Source organism: Stomoxys calcitrans, chromosome 2, assembly GCF_963082655.1.
Source record: "Stomoxys calcitrans chromosome 2, idStoCalc2.1, whole genome shotgun sequence".
NCBI classification, from domain to species: domain Eukaryota; kingdom Metazoa; phylum Arthropoda; class Insecta; order Diptera; family Muscidae; genus Stomoxys; species Stomoxys calcitrans.
In genome coordinates this window covers 171366793-171388499 of record NC_081553.1, presented here as the reverse complement: position 1 = coordinate 171388499, position 21707 = coordinate 171366793, and the positions used below count along the sequence as shown (strand labels likewise).

At 39.2% G+C, this 21707-nt stretch overlaps 1 protein-coding gene across 8 annotated transcripts in view; it reads right to left on the bottom strand.

Annotated features, from left to right (window-relative positions):
- Window positions 1-706: 706 nt before the first annotated feature.
- LOC106081649 (G protein-activated inward rectifier potassium channel 3) overlaps window positions 707-21707 on the bottom strand; it is a 41288-nt gene continuing 20287 nt past the window's right edge. For 5 of the 8 annotated variants that reach the window (XM_013243771.2, XM_013243772.2, XM_013243773.2 and 2 more), the window contains 3 exons: window positions 8482-8756; window positions 7645-8427; window positions 707-912 (listed from right to left, as the gene is read on the bottom strand). In XM_013243771.2, coding sequence (XP_013099225.1) covers window positions 779-912; window positions 7645-8427; window positions 8482-8756 — 1192 coding nt within the window. In that variant the 3' untranslated portion in view covers window positions 707-778. Of the gene's footprint in view, window positions 913-994; window positions 1565-7644; window positions 8428-8481; window positions 8757-21707 lie in introns of those variants that run through there. The other 3 variants (XM_013243776.2, XM_013243777.2, XM_013243774.2) reach the window with 2 other exon arrangements.

The following is a 21707-nucleotide window of genomic DNA, read 5'->3' as shown; positions in this document are numbered from 1 at the left end:
CGGACATGTCTAGATTGTCTTAGATTTTTACGCTGATCAAGAATATATATACTTTATAGGGTCTGAAATGGATATTTCGATGTGTTGCAAACGGAATGACAAAATGAATATACCCCCATCCATCGGTGGTGGGTATAAAAAGGCATTAAGTTTGGCAAAAAGACGTATCTGTGCCAAATTTCAGCTCAATATCTCAATTTTTGAAGGCTCCAGAGAGATTTCAACAGACAACCGGACAGACACACGGACATCGTTAACTCGTCTTAGAATTTTACGACGATCCGAAATATATATATTGGTTGCCCAAAAAGTAATTGCGGATTTTTCATATAGTCGGCGTTGACAAATTTTTTCACAGCTTGTGACTCTGTAATTGCATTCTTTCTTCTGTCAGTTATCAGCTGTTACTTTTTGCTTTAGAAAAAAAGTGTAAAAAAAGTATATTTGATTAAAGTTCATTCTAAGTTTTATTAAAAATGCATTTACTTTCTTTTAAAAAATCCGCAATTACTTTTTGGGCAACCCAATACTTTGTAGGGTCGGAAATCGATATTTCGATGTGTTGCAAACGGAATGACTAAATGAATCTACTCCCTATGCTACGGTGGTGGGTATAAAAATAAAAAAGTTTTGAAAGGTTTAACTTAAGACTACTTACATCTTTTTGGCGGTTAGGAGACATTATGTTAAATCTTAGAATTGTCAATTTTTAAGTGTTTATTAAATTCTATTAAGAGTGCGTACATTTAATTATCTTTCAATTTCACTAAATAACCATCTAAGCTTCATTGGATAGCTGCCATCTGTAGACAGTATCGCTTTTTTTCGCCAACCACGATGGACTTATGGGCGAGGGACATTGTAGCTTGCGCAGATCACCTGAAATAGAGTTGGAGAATTGTCTACAAATGTCTGCAAAAAGAAACAATTTCAAAATCAAAATGAAAAATATAACGGCAGGCAATTAGGGAGTCATTAAGAAAAAAATACAAAGTGTTATTGAATGGCTTTTATTAGATTTATATTAACACTACGACGTTTTTGTTTTAATTTTATGATTTACTAACGAGACAAACGCAACACAATGCTATTTTATCTATTTTCGATAAACTAATTTAACGGTTGACTAACAATAAATGGCTTTACATTAATTCCATAGCAAAAAATCGATTCGACAAAAACACTTTTTATGGCTGACAAAAACAAGCTCGTAAATAATACAAAAAAACACATTTTAACTTCTATTTCTTGATTTAGACTCAAAAGGATTTTATGATACTTGGGTGTGGGTATGTGTGTTTGTGTGTTTCTAAGTCTAGTCTGTTTCGGCAAAAAGCTCTGACATTGTTTATGTACCCTAAACAAGCTGAATGTAATAATTTCTTCGCTTCTATTCCAAGGCATTCTTCTCAAGCTACGAACTTTTGATCGATTGCGGTTTTATATGAAATGGCTGGATTTTTTTGGGTTTGTTTTATTTAATTTTTTTTTATGCGAGTTTTGTTTTATGATGCCTGTTCGGATGGATTGAGGGACAATTGACGCATGGTAAATGTGGTTTCAGCTAAAGGAAAAAGTAAAAAAAAGATAAGAGAAAAAACAAACAAAAACATTTAAAATACATAAAAAATAACAACTTAACAGCTAACACAATGAACAACGAGCAACGAGCAACAACAAACAGAGAGATGGACATAAACATTTAAGTGCTTCCAATTTTTCTGGTTTATTCCAATAATTTGTTTTTTTTATCTTCGAAAAAAGTGTTGTTTTGATGTTCACCAATTTAACAAAAGATCAATTTTGGTGCTGAGTGCCAGTGCTGGTGTTTAGCATATAAAGGGGGAAATTGAGTTGTTTCTTAACTCGTATGCTGCAGGTCGATAATGTGTGTGCGCTTAAAGTATATTATGCCATAAATGGGATGGATTATAATATAATTTTGAAGGTTTATAATATCAATTTCAAGTGGGGCATTATGCATAGTTGCCTTTATGATGTTTGATATACATAATCCATTTCGTTGAAAGCAATGCCTAATGGTGTTAATGAGAGAGCATATTTAGTATAATGTCTGACACATTTAAGAGATGTGATGTATTATAACATTTACATATAAAGAGTATATATAATTTCTCCCTCTTGATTTATGGAGCATTCTTATGAATTTGAAAAGGTCAAAGGTTATGTTAAATTTTATATTTAACCTGCTGGCTCGGTGCACTCTAAGCTGTTGCTTAGAGGATTTAGACTTACAGGACGATAGGTTCTTTTCAAATACACATAATTTTATTTATTTGTCCAAAGTTACCATATTTGTTAACATGTCGTAAGTTACCATATCGGAGTCCACCGTAACGCAGAGGTTAGCATGTTCGCCTAAAACGCTGAACGCCTGGGTTCCAATCTTGGCGAGACCATCAGAAAAAATTGTCAACGGTGGTTTTCACCTCCTAATGCTGGCAACATTTGTGAGGTACAATGCCATGAAAATCTTCTCTCCAAAGAGGTGTCGCACTGCGGCACGCCGTTCGGACTCGGCTATAAAAAGGAGGTCATGACGATTATGGGGTCGGAGAGGAATATTTCGAGGATTTACAAACAGAATGACGAAATTAGTATACCCCCATCCCATAGTGGGGGGTATAAAAATTTTTGAATCCGATATAGTAACTTGCAAATGCAATTTTGCACATGAACATTCCACTAACAGGGACAAACTTCTCACATATCAATGAGTGCAGTCCGATTCAAGTTTAAGCTCAACGATAAGCAACGAAACGAAATCAGTATACCCCCACCATAGGATGGGGGTATACTAGTTTTGTCATTCTGTTTGTAACTCCTCGAAATAATCCTCTCAGACCCCATAAAGTATATATATTCTTGATCGTCATTGTATTTTAGGCCGATCTATCCATATCCGTCTGTCCGTCCGTCCGTCTGTCTGTAGAAAGCATGCTAACTTTCGAAGGAGTAAAGCTAGCCGCTTTAAATTTTGCACAAATACTTCTTATAGGTCGGTTGGGATTGCAAATGGTCCATATCAGTCCATATTTTAATATAGCTGCCATATAAACCGATCTTGGATCTTGACTTCTTGACTTCTTGAGCCACTACAGGGAGCAATTTTTACCCGATTTGGGTAAAATTTATCATGAGGTATTTTGTTATAACTTTCAACAACTGTGCTAAGAATAGTTCACTTCGATTCATAACCTGATATAGCTGCCATATAAACCGATCTTGAATCTTGACTTCTTGAGCCACTAGAGGATGCAATTCTTATTCGATTCGGCTGAAATTTTGCATGAGGTGTTTTGTCATGACTTTCAACCACTCTGCAAAGTATGGCTCAAGTCGGTCCATAACCTGATGCTATATAAACCGATCTGGGATCTTGATTTCTTGAACCTCTATGGGGCGTAATTATTATCTGATTTAGGTGAAATTTTGTACAACGGCTTCTCCCTTCAACATATGTGTCAAATTTGGTCTGAATCGGTCTACAACCTAATAAAGCTCCCCTATAAAACACTCTCCCTATTTTACTTTTTGAGCCCCTAAGGGGCGAAATCCTTATTCGATTTGGCAGAAATTTTACACAATAACTTCTACTGTGCTCTCCAACAATCATTCCATTATGCTCCAATAGCATAACAATTGTTTTGTTTTATCCTTTTCTTTCCTTTGTTTGCCCAAAAAGAACTCGACAAATTCAATCGATGATGGAGGGTATATAATATTCGGCCCGTCCGAACTTAGCACGCTCTTCATAAAGATCTAATGGGTCATTGCTTCCTGGGTCATTGCTCCCAAAGACCTTCCAATTTAGTTGTATCTTGTCTCTATCGCCTACATGTCTGTTAGGGTTTTTATACCCACCACCGAAGGATGGGGGTATATTCATATTGTCATTCCGTTTGCAACACATCGTAATATCCATTTCCGACCCTATAAAGTATATATATTCTTGATCAGCGTAAAAATCTAAGACGATCTAGACATGTCCGTCCGTCTGTCCGTCTGTCTGTTGAAATCACTCTACAGTCTTCAAAAATAGAGATATTGAGCTGAAACTTTGTACAGATTATTTTTTGTCCATAAGCAGGTTAAGTTCGAAGATGGGCTATATCGGACCATATCTTGATATAGGCCCCATATAGACCGATCCGCCGGTTCAGGGTTTTAAGCCCATAAAAGCCATATTTATTATCCGATCTTGCTGAACAGTGAGTTCTGTTATGCCCTTCAACATCCTTCGTCAATTTGGCCCAGATCGGTCCAGATTTGAATATAGCTGCCGTATAGAGCGATCCTCCGATTTAGGGTCTTAGGTACACAAAAGCCACATTTATTATCCGATTTTGCTGAAATTTGGGACAGTGAGTTGTGTCAGGTCCTTCGACATCCTTCGTCAATTTGGCTTAGATCGGTCCAGATTTGGATATATCTGCCATATAGACCTATCCTCCGATTAAGGGTCTTAGGCCCATAAAAGGTGTATTTATTGTCCGATGTTGCCGAAATTTGTCCGATGTCCCTTGACATAGTTCGGCATTATGGTGCAGATCGGTCAAGATTTGGATAAAGCAGCCATATAGACCAATCTCTCGGTTTGAGGTTTTGGGGCCAGAAAAAGCGCATTTATTGTTCGATGTTGCCGTAATTTGGGACAGTGAATTGTGTTAGGCCCTTTGACATTGTTCTTCAATTTCACTCAGATCGGTCCTGATTTGGATATTCCTGCTGGGACAGCATAGGACTTAAACAATAAAAAGGCATTAAGTTCGGCCGGCCCGAACTTTGGATACCCACCACCTCGGGTATATATACAATATAAAACAACTTTCGTCAAAATCCGGTGAAAAGTGCATAATTTATATGCATAGCAGGTATATCGAAATATGATTCGATTTGGATCAAATTCGGCACGGACATTGAGTGGTCTAATAAATACAAGTCATAATTCAATTTTTTAGAACAAAATATTGGTCTTTTTGGTAGCTATATCCAAATCTGAAGCATTTACGACACGGATATCGAAAGGCCTAACGTAAGTCACTGTGTCAAATTTCAGCGACATCGAATTATAAATGCGCTTTTTAGGGGGCCAAGACTACAAATCGAGAGATCGGTCTATATGACAGCTATATTCAAATCTAGACCAATCTAAGCCAAATTGAAGAAGAATGCCGAGGGGCTTAACTTAACATACTGTCTCAAATTTCAACGACATCGGACAATAATGCGCCTCTTATGGGCTCAAAGCCTTAAATCGAGAAATCGGTCTGCTTGGCAGCTATATCTAAATCTGGACCGATCTGAGCCAAATTGTAGAAAGATGTCGAGTGGCCTAACATAACTCACTGTACCAAATTTCAGCAAAATCGCATAATAAATGTGGCTTTTATGGGCCTAAGGTCCTAAATCGGCGGATCGGTCTATCTGGCACCTATATCCATATCTGGACCGATCTGAGCCAAATTGACAAAGGATGTCGAAGGGCCTAACATAACTCTCTCTCCTAAATTTCAACAAAATCGGATAATAAATGTGGCTTTTATTAGCCTAAGACCCTAAATCGGCGGAGCGGTCTATATGGGTGCTTTATCAAGATGTAGTCCGATATCGCCCATCTTCGAACTTAACCTACTTATGGAAAAAAAAGAATCTGTGCAAAATTTCAGCTCAAGATCTCTATTTTTAAAGACTGTAGCGTGATTCCAATAGCCAGACGGACGCACATGGCTATAGGGTCTTAGATTTTTACGCTGAATATATATACTTTATAGGGTCGGAAATGGATATTTCGATGTGTTGCAAACGCAATGACAAAATGAATATTCCCCCATCTTTCGTTGGTGGGCATAAAAATAGTGCAGAATGTTAGCTGATTTTATCCCAATCCGCCTTTTTTCTGTTAAGCTGAGGGACCACTTTTGAAGAATTTTCGCCAAATCTGAAACTTATACAACGATGATCAGGAAAGCTTTGGTCACTCAACACTTTTCAGTGTCATATCCTTCCACTTATATCTTCCGATACAAATGTGACATCTAGTACCTCCTGCCTGTTATTGGCAATAAAGTTCGGGTTATTCCCTTTATTACAAATCGCCAGATTGCAAATGCAAATTTTGCCCATGAACATTCCACTAAGGAACAGGGGCAAACTTCTCACATATCAATGAGTGCAGTCCAATTCAAGTTTAAGCTCAATGATAAGGGGCCTCCTTTTTATAGCCGAGTCCGAACGGCGTGCCGCAGTGCTACACCTTTTTGGAGAGAAGTTTTACATGGCATAGTACCTCACAAATGTTGCTAGCATTAGGAGGGGAAAACCACCGCTGAAATCGCAGTGATTGCAACTAATAATATGCGATAAGTTGCTCACCCCTTTCGTTGAAATCCGAACTTTCCCATATCTGGTGATGTGCATTAGCATCACTTTCTACAATGAGGCTCTTCTTCCCTGCTGAAGCGGCTTCAACTAGCGACTTTAGGTTTGAAGGCGTCATTTCTGAATTGTGTGCCATATATAGGAAAGCCTGTAATGAGACTAATATATATCAAGGCTGGATACTACTGAATCTTCAGTGCTTAGTGCCGGAAGAAGGAAAACATTTAGAGTACTGTTTACAAGAACACTGGCTCAGTGTTTGAGTAATTTAAATACAGGTATTCTTAAACTACGAACCATTCCGCCGTACACCCATAGTTCCTGAACAAGAACCACGTCGAATCCTCCTGCCATCAGAAGGACCTTTAGTGCCTCCGAAACGGCCTTGCAATGACGGAGAGTTACCTGCAGGTACTGGTCCAGGATTCAGAATTTTCACTACCATTGCGTTAGCTTCATCCTCGCAAGATTCGTTCGATCATGTCATGATGAGTTTCCTTACATATCCAGGGGGATAACATTATCGTAGCTATCCTTGAGTGACTTAAAAATTTCTCAGAATTTCTCACTCAAAGGTTCAAAAAATAATTCTAGGGAGGGGTAACACCCACTGAAGAAATCTCCACAGGATCCCAATCTAGGCGTTCGGCATTATAGGTGATCATGGTAAGCTCTACACCACGACTGTCTCAAGTTTATTTATGGTTTTCATATATTTGACGATTAATGAAATGCCTAGGTATGTAAATACATAAATTGTCTAAGACCAATAAAGGGCTCTATATGCTGCATCCAAACTTTTGGGGTATTGATATGTTAGAATTTGATTTTTTTCCAAAAAAGATCTAATGTTCAGTAAAGCTTCAAAAACAAACCAACTTTTCTATACTAAAAATGATGATTAGAACAATTTCCATTACAGTTATGGCAAAAAGTTTATATGATACATGAGTAATTTTACCAATCCAATCGACCATCACCAAATAAATTTTCCTGAAAATGAAGGATGCCTTACCATAAACTTCTTATCCACATTACACCTTTTCATAACCCCCACATGAAGCACTCAATGATGATGAGCTATGAAACGAATTTAAATAATCCAATAATTTTAGTACATGGCCAACTAGCATTAGCACGATATCCAATCAAATTTTTTTGACAAAGCACGATGATGCAACGAAAATCCAAAACCAAGATTCTTAGACGAAATGCATGTTAGTTAGGTAGTATCTCACGTACCTGGTGTAGTGAAACCTTCTTGAATTTTGTAGATCTCATTTAAATCGCGGGCACTACACAGCGGCGTGTCCACCTGGGTGGTTTCATTGAAACGGGCGTAATCGATTTCGTAGGCCTGGCGATCTTTATTGTAAACTACCACCGGGTCAAAGCGATGGCCCCACAAAATCTCTGTATTGATGTAGCTGGAACGAGCCTGGGTCGATTGGCCAGTCGACTCCACTGTGCCCTCCAGCATCACCACAATTTCGAATTTGTCATGCAGCAAATCTGTGGCAGACATATTATACAGCGGTGAGTTCTCATCGATCTTATGCTCTATGACCATGGGCCAAATGAAGAAGATATCCGAACCACATTCATCAGCTCCAATTTCCAACTCGGTGAAATGTTGCGTCATAACCTCACCCTCCTTGGTGCTTCTGGTGCGGATCAATTGTGCCCTCACTCCGGCTCCAATGATGTGGGACTTGCGCATATCACCTACACGAAACATTAAACTCAGGATGCCATCTCTTTGGCAGATGACGGCATTTTTCGAAAAGAGCAAAGTCTGAGCCCTCTGCTTGGCTCGCGTCATCTTGGCAAAGACAATGCCAGCCATAAAGGCTGACGACATGACACCATAGATGGACTGGAAACACATCATGAAAATAGCCTCGGGACAATGCTCGGAAGTGGTGCGCACACCATAGCCAATGGTGTGTTGTGTCTCAATGGAGAAGAGGAAGCAAGAGGTAAAACCATTGATGGCTGAGACACAAGGCTCCCAGCCACTTTCCTCTATAAAGATAAATGAGAAATTATCCCTTAGCTTTGTCTACTTCGAATACTTACCCTGATTGTGGGGCAAATGCAACTCCTCTAAATCTCCATGTGTGTACATAATCAGCCACCAAAGTACCGCAAATATCAACCACGACAATATAAAAGATAAGGCAAAGGCCAAGAGAGTCCAACGCCATTGTGAATCCACCAATGTGGTGTACATATCCTGCAGGAAACGCAAGCGTCGACGCGTCAAATTCTTTTGCAGCACATTACAATCACCATTCTTGAAGACGGCTCGTCGTCGCACCTTTCGCATACTACCCGGCCGGAAGTTGCGAGATCTGTAAATGGGAAAAATATTTTTCAGTTGCGCCTAAAAGTATGCTTCATGGTTTGTTTAATATTTTCTGAAAATTGGATTGTGGATCGTATGTAACCAACGGGTGATTCCAACAAATTTTTTATTTCGGTAATTTAAATATTGGGTTGCCCAAGAAGTAATTGCGGATGTTTCATATAGTCGGCGTTGACAAATTTTTTCACAGCTTGTGACTCTGTAATTGCATTCTTTCTTCTGTCAGTTATCAGCTGTTACTTATAGCTTGCTTTAGAAAAAAAGTGTAAAAAAAGTATATTTGATTAAAGTTCATTCTAAGTTTTATCAAAAATGCATTTACTTTCTTTTAAAAAATCCGCAATTACTTTTTGGGCAACCCAATAATAAAAAAAATGGTTAGCAAAAAAGGAAAAACCACATGTAAACAAAAACAAAATCTACGTTTTTTCTGTGCATTTTCCATGTTTTTTCGTTAAAGTTGTATATCGAGGACTCTATTTTTATTTTATGCGAACATCGCACATATTTTCAGGACTCAGAACCTTACTTACGTTAATTGGCTATGACAGAACATTTGTTCCACTACACGAACGTAAAATAGCGTTCCAATCGCCTAGATCTTCTGCGCTCATTCTTAAATATCTGACACCAAGTTTCGAGGTGTCTCCCATCTCTTAATCTTTCTATCGGGCTTTTGGTCGTCCCGGTTTGGGTGTACCACCGTGTTTGCCTTCAAAAGATTTCTTTGTTGGAGTTTCTTCATCCATTCAGACAACATGACCTAGCCAACGCCGCCGTTGTATTTTGATACGTGCAACTATGCTATCGTCGTCATAGAGCTCGTGCTTCATGCGACGCCTATCTCTCCATTTACGCAGACTGGTCCAAATATTTTACGAAGAATCTTTCTCTCAAATACCCCAAGCTCTGCCTTATCTGTTTTCACCATCCATGAAACCATCCATTTCATCTTATCTCCATTTACTGCCAGAACCATTTTCACTGGCTCTGTTTCGATTTTTTCAAAGACAGCCGTTACTACTTCCGGTGACCGACCTATGATGTCGATGTCGACGGCGTAGGCTAGTAGTATGTGTTCTCTTGTGATTAGTGTGCCATATCTATTCACATCTGCATCTCGTATAATCTTCTCCAGCAGGATATTAAAGAGATCACACGATAGGCTGTCTCCTTGTCTGAAACCTCGTTTGGTATTAAATGGTTCGGAGAGATTCTTTCCTATTTTTACTGAGGAACGCGTATCAGCAAGTGTCATCCTGCAGAGTCTTATTAATTTTGCAGGGATACCAAACTCAGACATGGCTTGAAACACCTTTGAATGTAAAGGAGTATCGAAAGCGGTTTTATAGTCAACAAAGAGATGGTAGGTGTTGATTTGTCCTTCTCGGGTCTTTTCCAAGATTTGGCGCAGTGTGAATTTCTGGTCTAGGGTGGATTTACCAGGTCTAAAGCCGCATTGATGGGGCCCAATTATCTCATTGACTTTAGGTTTAAATCTTTCACACAGTACGCTCGAGAGTATCTTGTATGCGATGGGGAGGAGACTTATTCCTCTGTAGTTGGCACATTCCGTCTTGTCTCCTTTCTTGTGTACGGGACATAGTATGCTGAGATTCCAATCATCGGGTATGCGTTCTTCTAGCCAGATTGCGCAGATAAGCTGATGCATACGCCTTAACAGCGTGTCGCCTCCGGTCTTAAATAGTTCAGCGGGTAACCCGTCGGCTCCTGCTGCCTTGTTGTTCTTTAGTCGGGTCACTGGTACTTGGACCTCATTCTGATTAGGAGGTAAACATTCTATACCTTCATCAGGGATTGGTTCTGCGGTATCCTCTTCGCCGCCAACATCGGACACTAGCAGTTGGGTAAAATATTCTTTCCATATCCTCAGCATGTTATCTGTGTCAGTTACCAGATTTCCTTCTTTGTCTCTGCAGGAGGATGTGTCTGCACCAAAGCCGTCGGTTTGATGTTTAATTCTTTGGTAGAATTTCCGGACTTCATTCTGACTCCTGTACATCTCAATTCGCTCACACTCACGTCTTTCCATTTCCTTTTTCTTTCTGCGGAATAGACGTTTCTCCTCTCTCCTTTTCTCCCGATACCTCTCCTTCATCTGGCGCGTTGCTACTGATTGCAGGATTGCTCTCGACACTCTTGGTCGTACCATTTGTTTCTTGGAGGAGGCTTCCGGTACCCAAGTTCGGATTTCGGGGCATTTTTCATTGAGTGGGCAATAGTTTGCTACTGCGCCATTATATCATCGGAACAAAGAGTGCTTTCATCAAGCAGTTTAGTCAGTCGAGTGGAGTATGCCGTTGCCATTTGTTGTGTATGCAGCTTTTCAATGTCCAGCTTCCGTGCAGTGTCGGATCGTACTTTCCTCGCCATGTTCGTACCCCTTTGAACATGGCGAGGAAAGTACGAACCTTTGCTGCAACAAAGTAATGGTCCGAATCTATATTCGCTCCACGGATCGATCGTACATCTAAGACGCTGGATGAATGCCTTCCATCTATCACAACGTGATCAATTTGCTTTCTCGTGTTTTGATCGGGTGACAGCCATGTGGCTTTGTTAATATTTTTATGTTGAAATCTGGTACTACTAACTACCATGTTTTTTGCCGCGGCGAAATCTATCAGCCTCAACCCATTACTGGACGTTATCTTGTAGAAGCTAAGCTTTCTGAAAATGTTTTCCTTCCCTATCTTCGCATTAAAAGCTCCAAGAACGATTTTAATATAATGGGCGGTGCAGCGGTCATATTCTCTCTCTAGGCGCTCCTAGAAAATATCCGGTCTGCTCGTCTTTGTCTTCCGTCGGGGTATGGGCACATTTAGCTTTTATGCTGATTGTGGCTAGCCTCTCATCCACCGGAGTAAAGTTGGAGACAAGGTGTTTCAGTCTCCGACTAACCACAAATTCACAGCCAAATTCATGCCTCGTCTTATGACAGCTATAGCATATTTCGTCACCTTTTGATGGTGTAGTGACGCCATTCTCCGTCCATCGCACTTCCTGTAAGGCGGTAATATCTGTCTTGTACTTCTCTAATACATCCGCCTGCGCGTATACTGCACCTTCTCTATAAAGAGTGCGGACATTCCAGGTGCAAATGATGGCCTTTTTCCGTTTGCGTGGGTCGTCAACGTTGGTGGGTCCGTTTTTTCTATTCCTTTGTCTCTCATAGTTTTCCGGGGGCGGGTTACTGGCCCAGCGCGCCAACCGTATAGGTTTTGTGGGATCGCACATGTATCCCTCGTTATGACAAGACGCTTGCTTCAAGATCCAACGCTCCCCCCTAACCTGGGAACAGACTCTGATCTTGGCCATTGGTCATTTGAAGGCGCCAATAACTCACCTTTCCATCTCGAGTATCATTGGCACTCAGTATTTAATTATGAGCCAGTGCCACCTGACTCCTCACTGAGACTCTCCTCTCGAAAATTGCTGACTGCCCGCGGCCACATTTGCAGCTACTCCGCATAAAAACGGAGCTACTATGCCATGTAAAAATCTGCCCAATTGAATCGAGCAGCACTCATTGATATGTGAGACGTTTGCTCCCTTCCTTAAAGGACAAATTTGCAAATTAAATTTAAGCCTGCTAAAAGACCTACAAATTCTTACAACTCGACTTTTTAAATCCAGACTTATGTAATATTCTCCCATTCCATAAATTATTACAATTTCAATAGCAAACATCTCTCATGCATCCGATGCATACATTTTAATAGCTGGAGACATTAATTCAATTAATTCGAAATTAATTAATAACGTCCAAGCATCAAAGTTCAAGACATGTCAACAATACGCTCTCATTCACAGAAACACCCGTGGCGAGTGAAAACATCAGGCAGAAAATAGCACAGTCTCGGAAAAGCAAAAAAACACAAATGGAGGGTTTGAGGCATGCCACACATTCGATTCTCACTCTGTGTTCTTGGCAACATGCATAAATTGATGATGAATAAACAAACACTTGCGGTTGAATGTCAATTAATTAAGAAATTAAAATAACAGACCCCTTCATACTTGGGTGATGCCCGAATAGATAGGCCGATCTGATTATGGGCAATGAGTGAATAGAAAAACTATATAGGGGATGCATTCATTTAGTCCAGCTGTTTGCAACACATCGGCAAATGAATCGTCATGAATCTCTAAGGCAATTTAATCCTTTCAGTGGGCATCCAAAAGTTAATATGATTCAAATTCATATCTTAACAACTATCAAGTAAAACGGTGTTAAGTTCGACCGGGCCGAACTTTGGACACCCATCACCCTAGGTAAATATGTAAACCACCTTTCGTCATAATCCGGTGAAAAATGCTTAATTTATGCCCCCGATTTGAACCAAATTTGACACGGGAATTGAGTGGTCTAATAAGTACAAGCCATTGTTTAATTTTGCAGAACAAAATATTGGTCTATTTGGTAGTCATATCCAAATATAGACCTATCTGAACCATATACGAAACAGATGTCGAAAACCCTAACATAAGTCACTGTGTCAAATTTGAGCGAAATCGGATTATAAATGTGCCTTTTACGGAGCCAAGACTTTAAATCGAGAGATCGATCTATATGGCAGCTATATCCAAATCTAAACCGATCTGGGCCACGCTGAAGATGGATGTCGAAGGCTCTAACACAACTCACTGTCCCAAATTTCGGCACAATTGGACAATAAATGCGTCTTTTATGGGCCCAAAACCTTAAATCGAGAGATCGGCCTATATGGCAGCTTTATCCAAATCTGAACCGATCTGAACCTAACACAACCCAATGTCCCAAATTTCGGCGGAATCGGACAATAAATGCGTCTTTTATGAACCCAAGACCTTAAATCGGGAGATCGGTCTATATGGCAGCTATATCCAAATCTGGACCAATTTAGGCCAAGTTTCAAACAAATGTCGAAGAGCCTAACACAACTCACTCACTCGGCGAAATCGGACAATAAATGCGCCTTTTATGGACTTAAAACCTTAAATCGAGAAATCGGTCTATATGGCAGCTATATTCAATTCTTGACCGATCTGGACCAAATTGAAAAAGGATGCCGAAGAGCTTAAAACAACTCACTGCTTCAAATTTGGGCCAAATCGGACAATAAATGGTACTTTATATACCCAAGACCGTAAATCGGGAGATCGGTCTATATGGCAGCTATATCAAAATCTGGACCGATCTGGGCCATATTGCAAAACGATTTCGAGTGGCCTTACTTAACTCACTGTCCTAAATTTCGACGACATCGGAGAATAAATGCACCTTTAATGGGCCAAGACCTTAAATCGAGAGATCGGTCTATATGGTAGCTATATCCGATATGGACCGATCTGGATCAAATTAAAAAAAGATATCGAAGGGCCTAATGTAACTCACTGTCCCAAATTTCGGCAAATTAGGGCCAGGGGACAAACTTCTCATATATCAATGGTTGCTGCCCGATTCAAGTTGTAAGCCAAATGACAAGGGACTTACTTTTTTTAGCAGACCCAACAGAGTGCCGCAGAGTGACACCTTTTTGTAGAGAAGTTTTTACGTGGTTTCTATGCTTAGTATAGAACCTCACAAATGTCACCAGCATTAGAAGGGGATAGCCAGCGCTGAAAATTTCCTGATGTTCTCGCCAGGATTACAACTTAGGCGTTCAGCTTAATCGGCAGATATTCTCATCTCTACCCCACAGTATCTTGTAAACCTTTCTTGGCTTTGAAGCCTAACCAAGGGCGTCATTCTGTGTTGCCACTTTTTAAAAATATTTTTTTAACTTTACCGGCACCAACGCGTTTATTTACATATTAACATATCTGGGCGGTATTTGGTGTGCGTATTTGAAGAAGAAAAAATTTTTTTTAATATATCAGGGCCGTATTTGGTTAGGATGTTAGGGGTCTGTACTTCGATTCAGCCAAATCATTCAAAAACAAATAAAAGCGTGCTAATTTCGGCCGGGCTGGATTTTATATACCCTCCACCATGGATCGCATTTATCGAGTACTTTGAGCGGTATCTCTTTTAAGGCAAAAAAGGAATAAAAGATAAGAATTTTTATGTTATTGGAGCTATATTAAGTTGTAGTCCATTTCGGACCATAAATAAATTGAATGTGGAAGGCCACCGTAAATGTCATTGGATAAATATTACCCATTCGGATAAGAATTGCGCCTTGTATATTTAGGAGCTATATTAGGCTATAGATCGACTCAGACCATATAGGACACGTATGTTGAAGGTCGTGGGAGAAGCTGTTGTACAAAATTTCAGCCAAATCGGATAAGAATTGCATGGCTCAAGAAGTCAAGATCTAAGATCGGTTTATATGGCAGCTATATCAGGTTATGGACCGATTTGAACCATACTTGGCACAGCTGTTGGTCATAACAAAACACTTCATGCACAATTTCAGCCCAATTGGACAATAATTTCGTCTTCCAGTGGCTCAAGAAGTCAAGATTCAAGATCGGTTTATATAGCAGCTATATCAGGTTATGAACCGATTTTAGCTAAACTTAGCACATTTGTTGAAAGTTGTAACAAATCACATTATGCCAAATTTTAGCCAAATCGGATAAGAATTCCGCCTCCTAGTGGCTCAAGAAGTCAAGATCCAAGACCGGTTTATATGGCAGCTATATCAAAAATTGGACCGATGTAGCCCATTTACAATCCCTCCGACCTACATTAATGAGAAATATTTATGCAAAACTCCTTTGAAAGTTAATGTGCTTTCGACAGACGAACGGACAGACAGGCGGACATGGCTAGATCAACTTAAAATGTCATGACGCCTTAGACAAATATTTCGAGATGTTACAAACGGAATGACGAAATAAGTACATCTCCATCCTATGGTGGCAGGTATAAAAAACCTTCTTTATGCTAATAGCTCTGGGCATTGAGGCCAGACATATTGCTACGCTCACTGCACTACGTGAGCTTTCTCTTTTGTCATGCGGCGGCAACGGAAACTGTATTATCCTTGTTCTGCCACGTCGAATCTTAGTTGAAGGGCACAATTGTACTTTACACGCAAAATTTCTAGCAAATCAGCTAAAATTTTAAGCTTTTTAGGGCCGTAGAAGATTATTCAGTATGGGAGCTATATCAGGTTAGACAGCGATTTGATCCATACATAGCTCGGATGTGAAAAGTCATAACAGAATATTATGTGCGTAATGTCGGCCAAACCGGACAACAATTGCGGCTTCCAGGGATTCAAGATCTTACATCCGAAAATCGGTAGGCGGAGCTATGTCGTGTTATAGACCGATTCAAATCGATTGATGAAAGTCGTAACAGAATATTACTTGCAAAATTTCAGCCAAATCGGATGAAAATTGCGACATCGAAGGTCTTAAGGTATCATATCGGAAAATCGATTCAATGGGAGCTATATCAAGTTTAAGTCCACGGATGTTGAAATTCAAGATAACACCCAATGCAAAATTTAAGTTAGATCGGTTAATAATTGAGTATTCTAGGGGACTACGAAGTCAAGTTTAAGGACCATTTAATATGGGATTTATATGTAAATCTGATTCGATATGGTTGATTTGCATTCCCAACGACCTACATTCAAGCGGTTATCTTTATTCGTTCCACCGCAAACGGACATGACTAGATCGACTTATAATATTAAGACGATCTAGAATATATATATATATATATATATATATATATATATATATAAACTTTATCGGATAGCAGATCAATACCCCCCCATCCTAAGGTGGTGTGTATAAAAATAATTCATTCGCACATGTTTTCGTTAATTCACACGATATTAGTTATGAACTGTAAAGCTGATATTATTTACATTTTTCCACTATTACTTAATGTATGGGTGTTTCCATATCACTGATTTTCAAATTTGTTCATATTTGTATCTTGTGATTGTTGTATCTGTCATCCAATATAGCTTAAATGTATACTCTAAAATAAAAAACTTGTGCTTAAAAGTAAATTTACTTTTATATAAATTTCAAATGTTCACACTGTCACTCACAGTCGTTTGTTTGAACTGCACCATACACTGTTAGAGAATTACACCCTTATTTACGCGTGATTTATAACTGTTTTGTACAATTTTTTGCAAAACGCTCTATCTAATAAACCAGACACATTATTACCATACAACGACTGATCCTCGACGCAACTCCAAGCTTCATGTGCAAATAGTCATAAACGCCTTAACCAATTATTTTGGAGAAAATTAATGTTTTCTATATTCTCCAAAATGGCCGGGATCAACTTTTTTCCAACACCATGAGCATAATTTTCAAATCCATTACAGATCTTTCTTCATCAACTATACTTCAACTATATGCATCAAACGCTTTCAGAATTGATGTTCCGAGGTCGTATTAAGTTCACTCTTCCAAATTCAATCTATATTGAGTGAAATACGTATTTGCTTGCCGACTTTAAAAATAGAGATATTGAGCTGAAATTTGGCCCAGATAATATTCATACCTTTTCAACACATCGAAATATTGATCAATTGTCTACCCAACTTTTGGGTTGACGCAACTTTAAATAACAAAAAAAAAAGAAATATTGATTTGAGACCAAACAATCTTATACTCCAAGTCGATTTAGTCATGTCGAAGAAGTAAACCTAGGCGATAGAAATGTTACACAAATACTTCTCATTTGTGTATGTCGGTATGAATTTTAAATGGGCCATATAGGTCCATGGTTTGATTTAGCTGTCATATAAAACAATCTCGGATCCTGACTTCTGATGCCTCTAGAGGACCAATTTTTATCCTGTTTGGCTAAAATTTTGCATGAATGATTTGAACGTTGAATACCATAGAAGAAGTCATTTGGTAATATTTAAGTCCTTGGGGATAAGAATTGCACCTTGTAGATGCTCAAGAAGCATAATCGGGAGATCTGTGTATATGGGAGCTGTATCAGGCTATAGATCGCTTCGGACCATATTGGACACCCATGTTGAAGGTCACGAAAAAGTCGTTTTACAAAATTTCAGCTAAATCGGATAAGCATTGCGCCCCCTAGAGGCTTAAGAAGTCGAAATCCCAGAACAGTTATATGGCATCAGATTATATACCGATTTGAACTATACTTTGAATAGTTTTTGGAAGTCTTAAGAAAACACCTTATGCACAATTCCAGCCAAATCGGATGAGAATTGCGCCCGCTTGTGGGTCAAGATCCATTATCAATTTGTCATTCTGTTTGCAACACATCGAAATATTCATTTCCGACCCTATAAAGTATACATATTTTTGATCGTCGTAAAAATCTAGGACGATCTAGGCTTGTCTGTCCGTCTGTCTGTTAATCACGCTACAGTCTTCACAAATAGAGATATTGAGATGAAACTTTGCACAGATTCTTTTTTTTTTTTTTTTTTTGTCCATATGTAGGTTAAGTTCGAAGATGGGCTATATCTTGAAATAGCCTTCCGATTTAGGGTCGCTGATTTTGGGTCTAAGGCTCATAAAAGTCACATTTATTATCCGATTTTGCTGAAATTTCAGACAGTGAGTTGTGTTAGGCCCTTAGACATTCTTCGTCGATTTGGCTCAGATCGGTCCAGATTTGGGTATAGCTGCCATATAGTCAGATCCTCTGATTTAGTGTCTTAGGCCCATAGAAGCCAAATATATTATCCGATTTTGTTGAAATTTGGGACAGTGAGTTGTCTTAGACCCTTCGACATCTTTCTATAATTTTGCCCTGATCGGTTCAGATTTGGATATAGCTGCCATATAGACCGATCTCTCGGTTTTAGGTTTTGGGGCCATAAAAGCGCATTTATTGTCCGATGTCGCCAAAATTTGGAATAGAGAGTTATTTTATGTCTCGATTTAAAGTCTTGGTCCCATAAAATTGCATTTATAATCCGATGTCACTGAAATTTGACACTATGACTTATGATAGGCTTTTCGACATCCGTGTTGTATCGGAACATATTTCGTATAACTTATGGGACATAAGCTATGCAATTTTCACCGGATTTTGATGAAAGGTGGTTAAAATATATACCCGAGGTGGTGGTTATCCTAAGTACGGTCCGGCCGAACTTAACGCCTTTTACTTGTTTTTAACATACTTTAATAAAAATAAGTCAGCGAGTGACTCATCAAATCGATGTTTTGAGTGCTCAAAAATTCAGTTGTTTGAGTCGATGTGTGAGAGCTCACACTGTCGTGGTGAAGAGTGATCCGTCTTCGGCGATTGGTTTTCCTGATTTCTTGAAAGACAACTGGCATACAAATGGTTGTGTACCACTCAGAATTGCCTGCTCTGCGTTGTTCTGAGGATCCAACGCGAACAAATTTTTTGTGACGGTCAAATGTTCATGCAATATTAAATGTATACTGGTCCCACTAACGCTCTTGCAATATAAGATGACCCACAGAATCAATGATTTTTGGAAGAACAAGTGATTTTGGACGACCTTCACAAAATTTGTCTTGGAGTGAACTACGACCACAGTTGAATTCACCATACCATCGATAAACACTGGTCCTTGATGGAGCTTCGTAGCCAAAAATTGAATAAAGTTAATCGATGTTGAGTTAATCCACGTCGAAAGTTGTAAAAAATAATCGCAAGAAAATGTTCACCATTTAATCCCATTTCATGGGCGTGATGAATCATTTGTGTTGATGTAAACAACACAAATAGCGCTCGTATGTCAAAATGTTCTAAGTACGTATGACCTCAAAAATGTCAAGGTTTACGATAGAGCTGTCACTCGCCTATGCCGACGACACCGATATCATGGGTCGGCCACCGGAAGTAGTCACTGCAGTCACTGACAAAAAAAATTGGAGAAAGTTGGTTACCAAAACTTTGAGTTAACAACTTCATATACCTCGGCACCGCTGTAACCTAAACGAATGACACTAGTTTGAAATAAAGCGAAGAATAAACCTGCAAACAGATGCTACTTTGGATTGAATAAGCGGGCCACCTCTCGGCAGACGAAGATCACACTATACAAGACACTGATACTACCCGTGTTGTTATATGGTTCCTAGGCATGAGTACTTGTAAAAGCAAATGAGGCAGTGCTTGGAGTGTTTGAGAGAAAGAAAGAAAATATGGACTAGTTTGCATTGATGGAGAGTATCGGCGTCGTATGAACCACGAGCTGTATGACGACGTAAGCATAGTAAAATGTATCAAAGTACAACAGATGCATTGGCTACTTCATATACCTCGGCACCGCTGTAACCTAAACGAATGACACTAGTTTGAAATAAAGCGAAGAATAAACCTGCAAACAGATGCTACTTTGGATTGAATAAGCGGGCCACCTCTCGGCAGACGAAGATCACACTATACAAGACACTGATACTACCCGTGTTGTTATATGGTTCCTAGGCATGAGTACTTGTAAAAGCAAATGAGGCAGTGCTTGGAGTGTTTGAGAGAAAGAAAGAAATTATGGACTAGTTTGCATTGATGGAGAGTATCGGCGTCGTATGAACCACGAGCTGTATGACGACGTAAGCATAGTAAAATGTATCAAAGTACAACAGATGCATTGGCTACTTCATGTTGTCTGAATGAATCAGAAGCTCCAGCAAATGAGTCTTATAAAGTCGATAGCGATGGTACACGTAAACTGGGACGGCCAAGAGCCCGATGGAAATATAAAGTGGTGAGAGATTATAAAATGAGCTCAGAAGATCGAGGTCGGCTAATGAGACAAATGTTCTGTCATAGCCATTTAAACTTAAAAATCCCTTGTCTTGTCACAAAGTCAATTTTCTAACTTTCAATGATATTTTGATTTTCATTTAAGATTTTTGAAAGATATTTTCCTTAGACACAAGGAAAATATTTCTTACTAAAGGAAATGTTTCCTTAAACAGTTGCAAAATTAATCACCCTTATATTGAGTTTGCTTATCCATGGCTCGAATCTCTAAAATAAGGACAAGCAATTTTCCAGTGCTGATATAGATCTCATATAAACCGATCTCCAAATTTGACTTATTGAGCCTTTAAAGGCACAATTATTTGGCTTCAATTTAAAATGTATTTTTTTTATACCCTACACCACAGGATGGGGGGTATACTTATTTCGTCATACTGTTTGTAACTACTCGAAATATTCGTCTGAGACTCCATAATTTGATCGTCGTGACATTTTATGTCGATCTAGCCATGTCCGTCCGTCTGTCCGTCCGTTTGTCTGCCGAAAGCACGCTAACTTTCGAAGGAGTTTCTTATTAGTGTAGGTCAGTTGGGATTATAAATGGGCCATATCGGTCCATGTTTTGAAATAGCTGCCATATAAATCGATTTGGGTCTTGACGTCTTGAGCCTCTAGAGGGCGCAATTCTTATCAGATTGGAATGAAATTTTGCACAACGTGTTTTCTTATGATATCCAATAACTGTACCAAGTATGGTTTAAATGGGATGATAACCTGATATAGCTGCCATATAAACTGATCTTGAGTCTTGACGTCTTGAGCCTCTAGAGGGCGCAATTCTTATCCGATTGGAATGAAATTTTGCACAACGTGTTTTCTTATGATATCCAATAACTGTACCAAGTATGGTTTAAATGGGATGATAACCTGATATAGCTGTCATATAAACCGTTCTTGGGTCTTGGCTTCTTGAGCCTCCAGAGTGTGCAATTCTTATCCGATTAGAATGAAACTTTGCACGACGTATTTTGTTATGATGTTCAACAACTGTGATGCAAGTATGGTTCAAATCGGTTCATAAGCTGATATAGCTGCCATATAAATCGATCTTGGGTCTTGACTTCTTGAGCCTCTAGGTGTGCAATTCTTATCCGATTGGGATGAAATTTTGCACGATGTGTTTTGTTATGATATCCAACAAATGTGCCAAGTATTGTTTAAATCGGATGATAACCTAATATAAGTGCCACATAAACCGATCTTGGGTCTACTCTT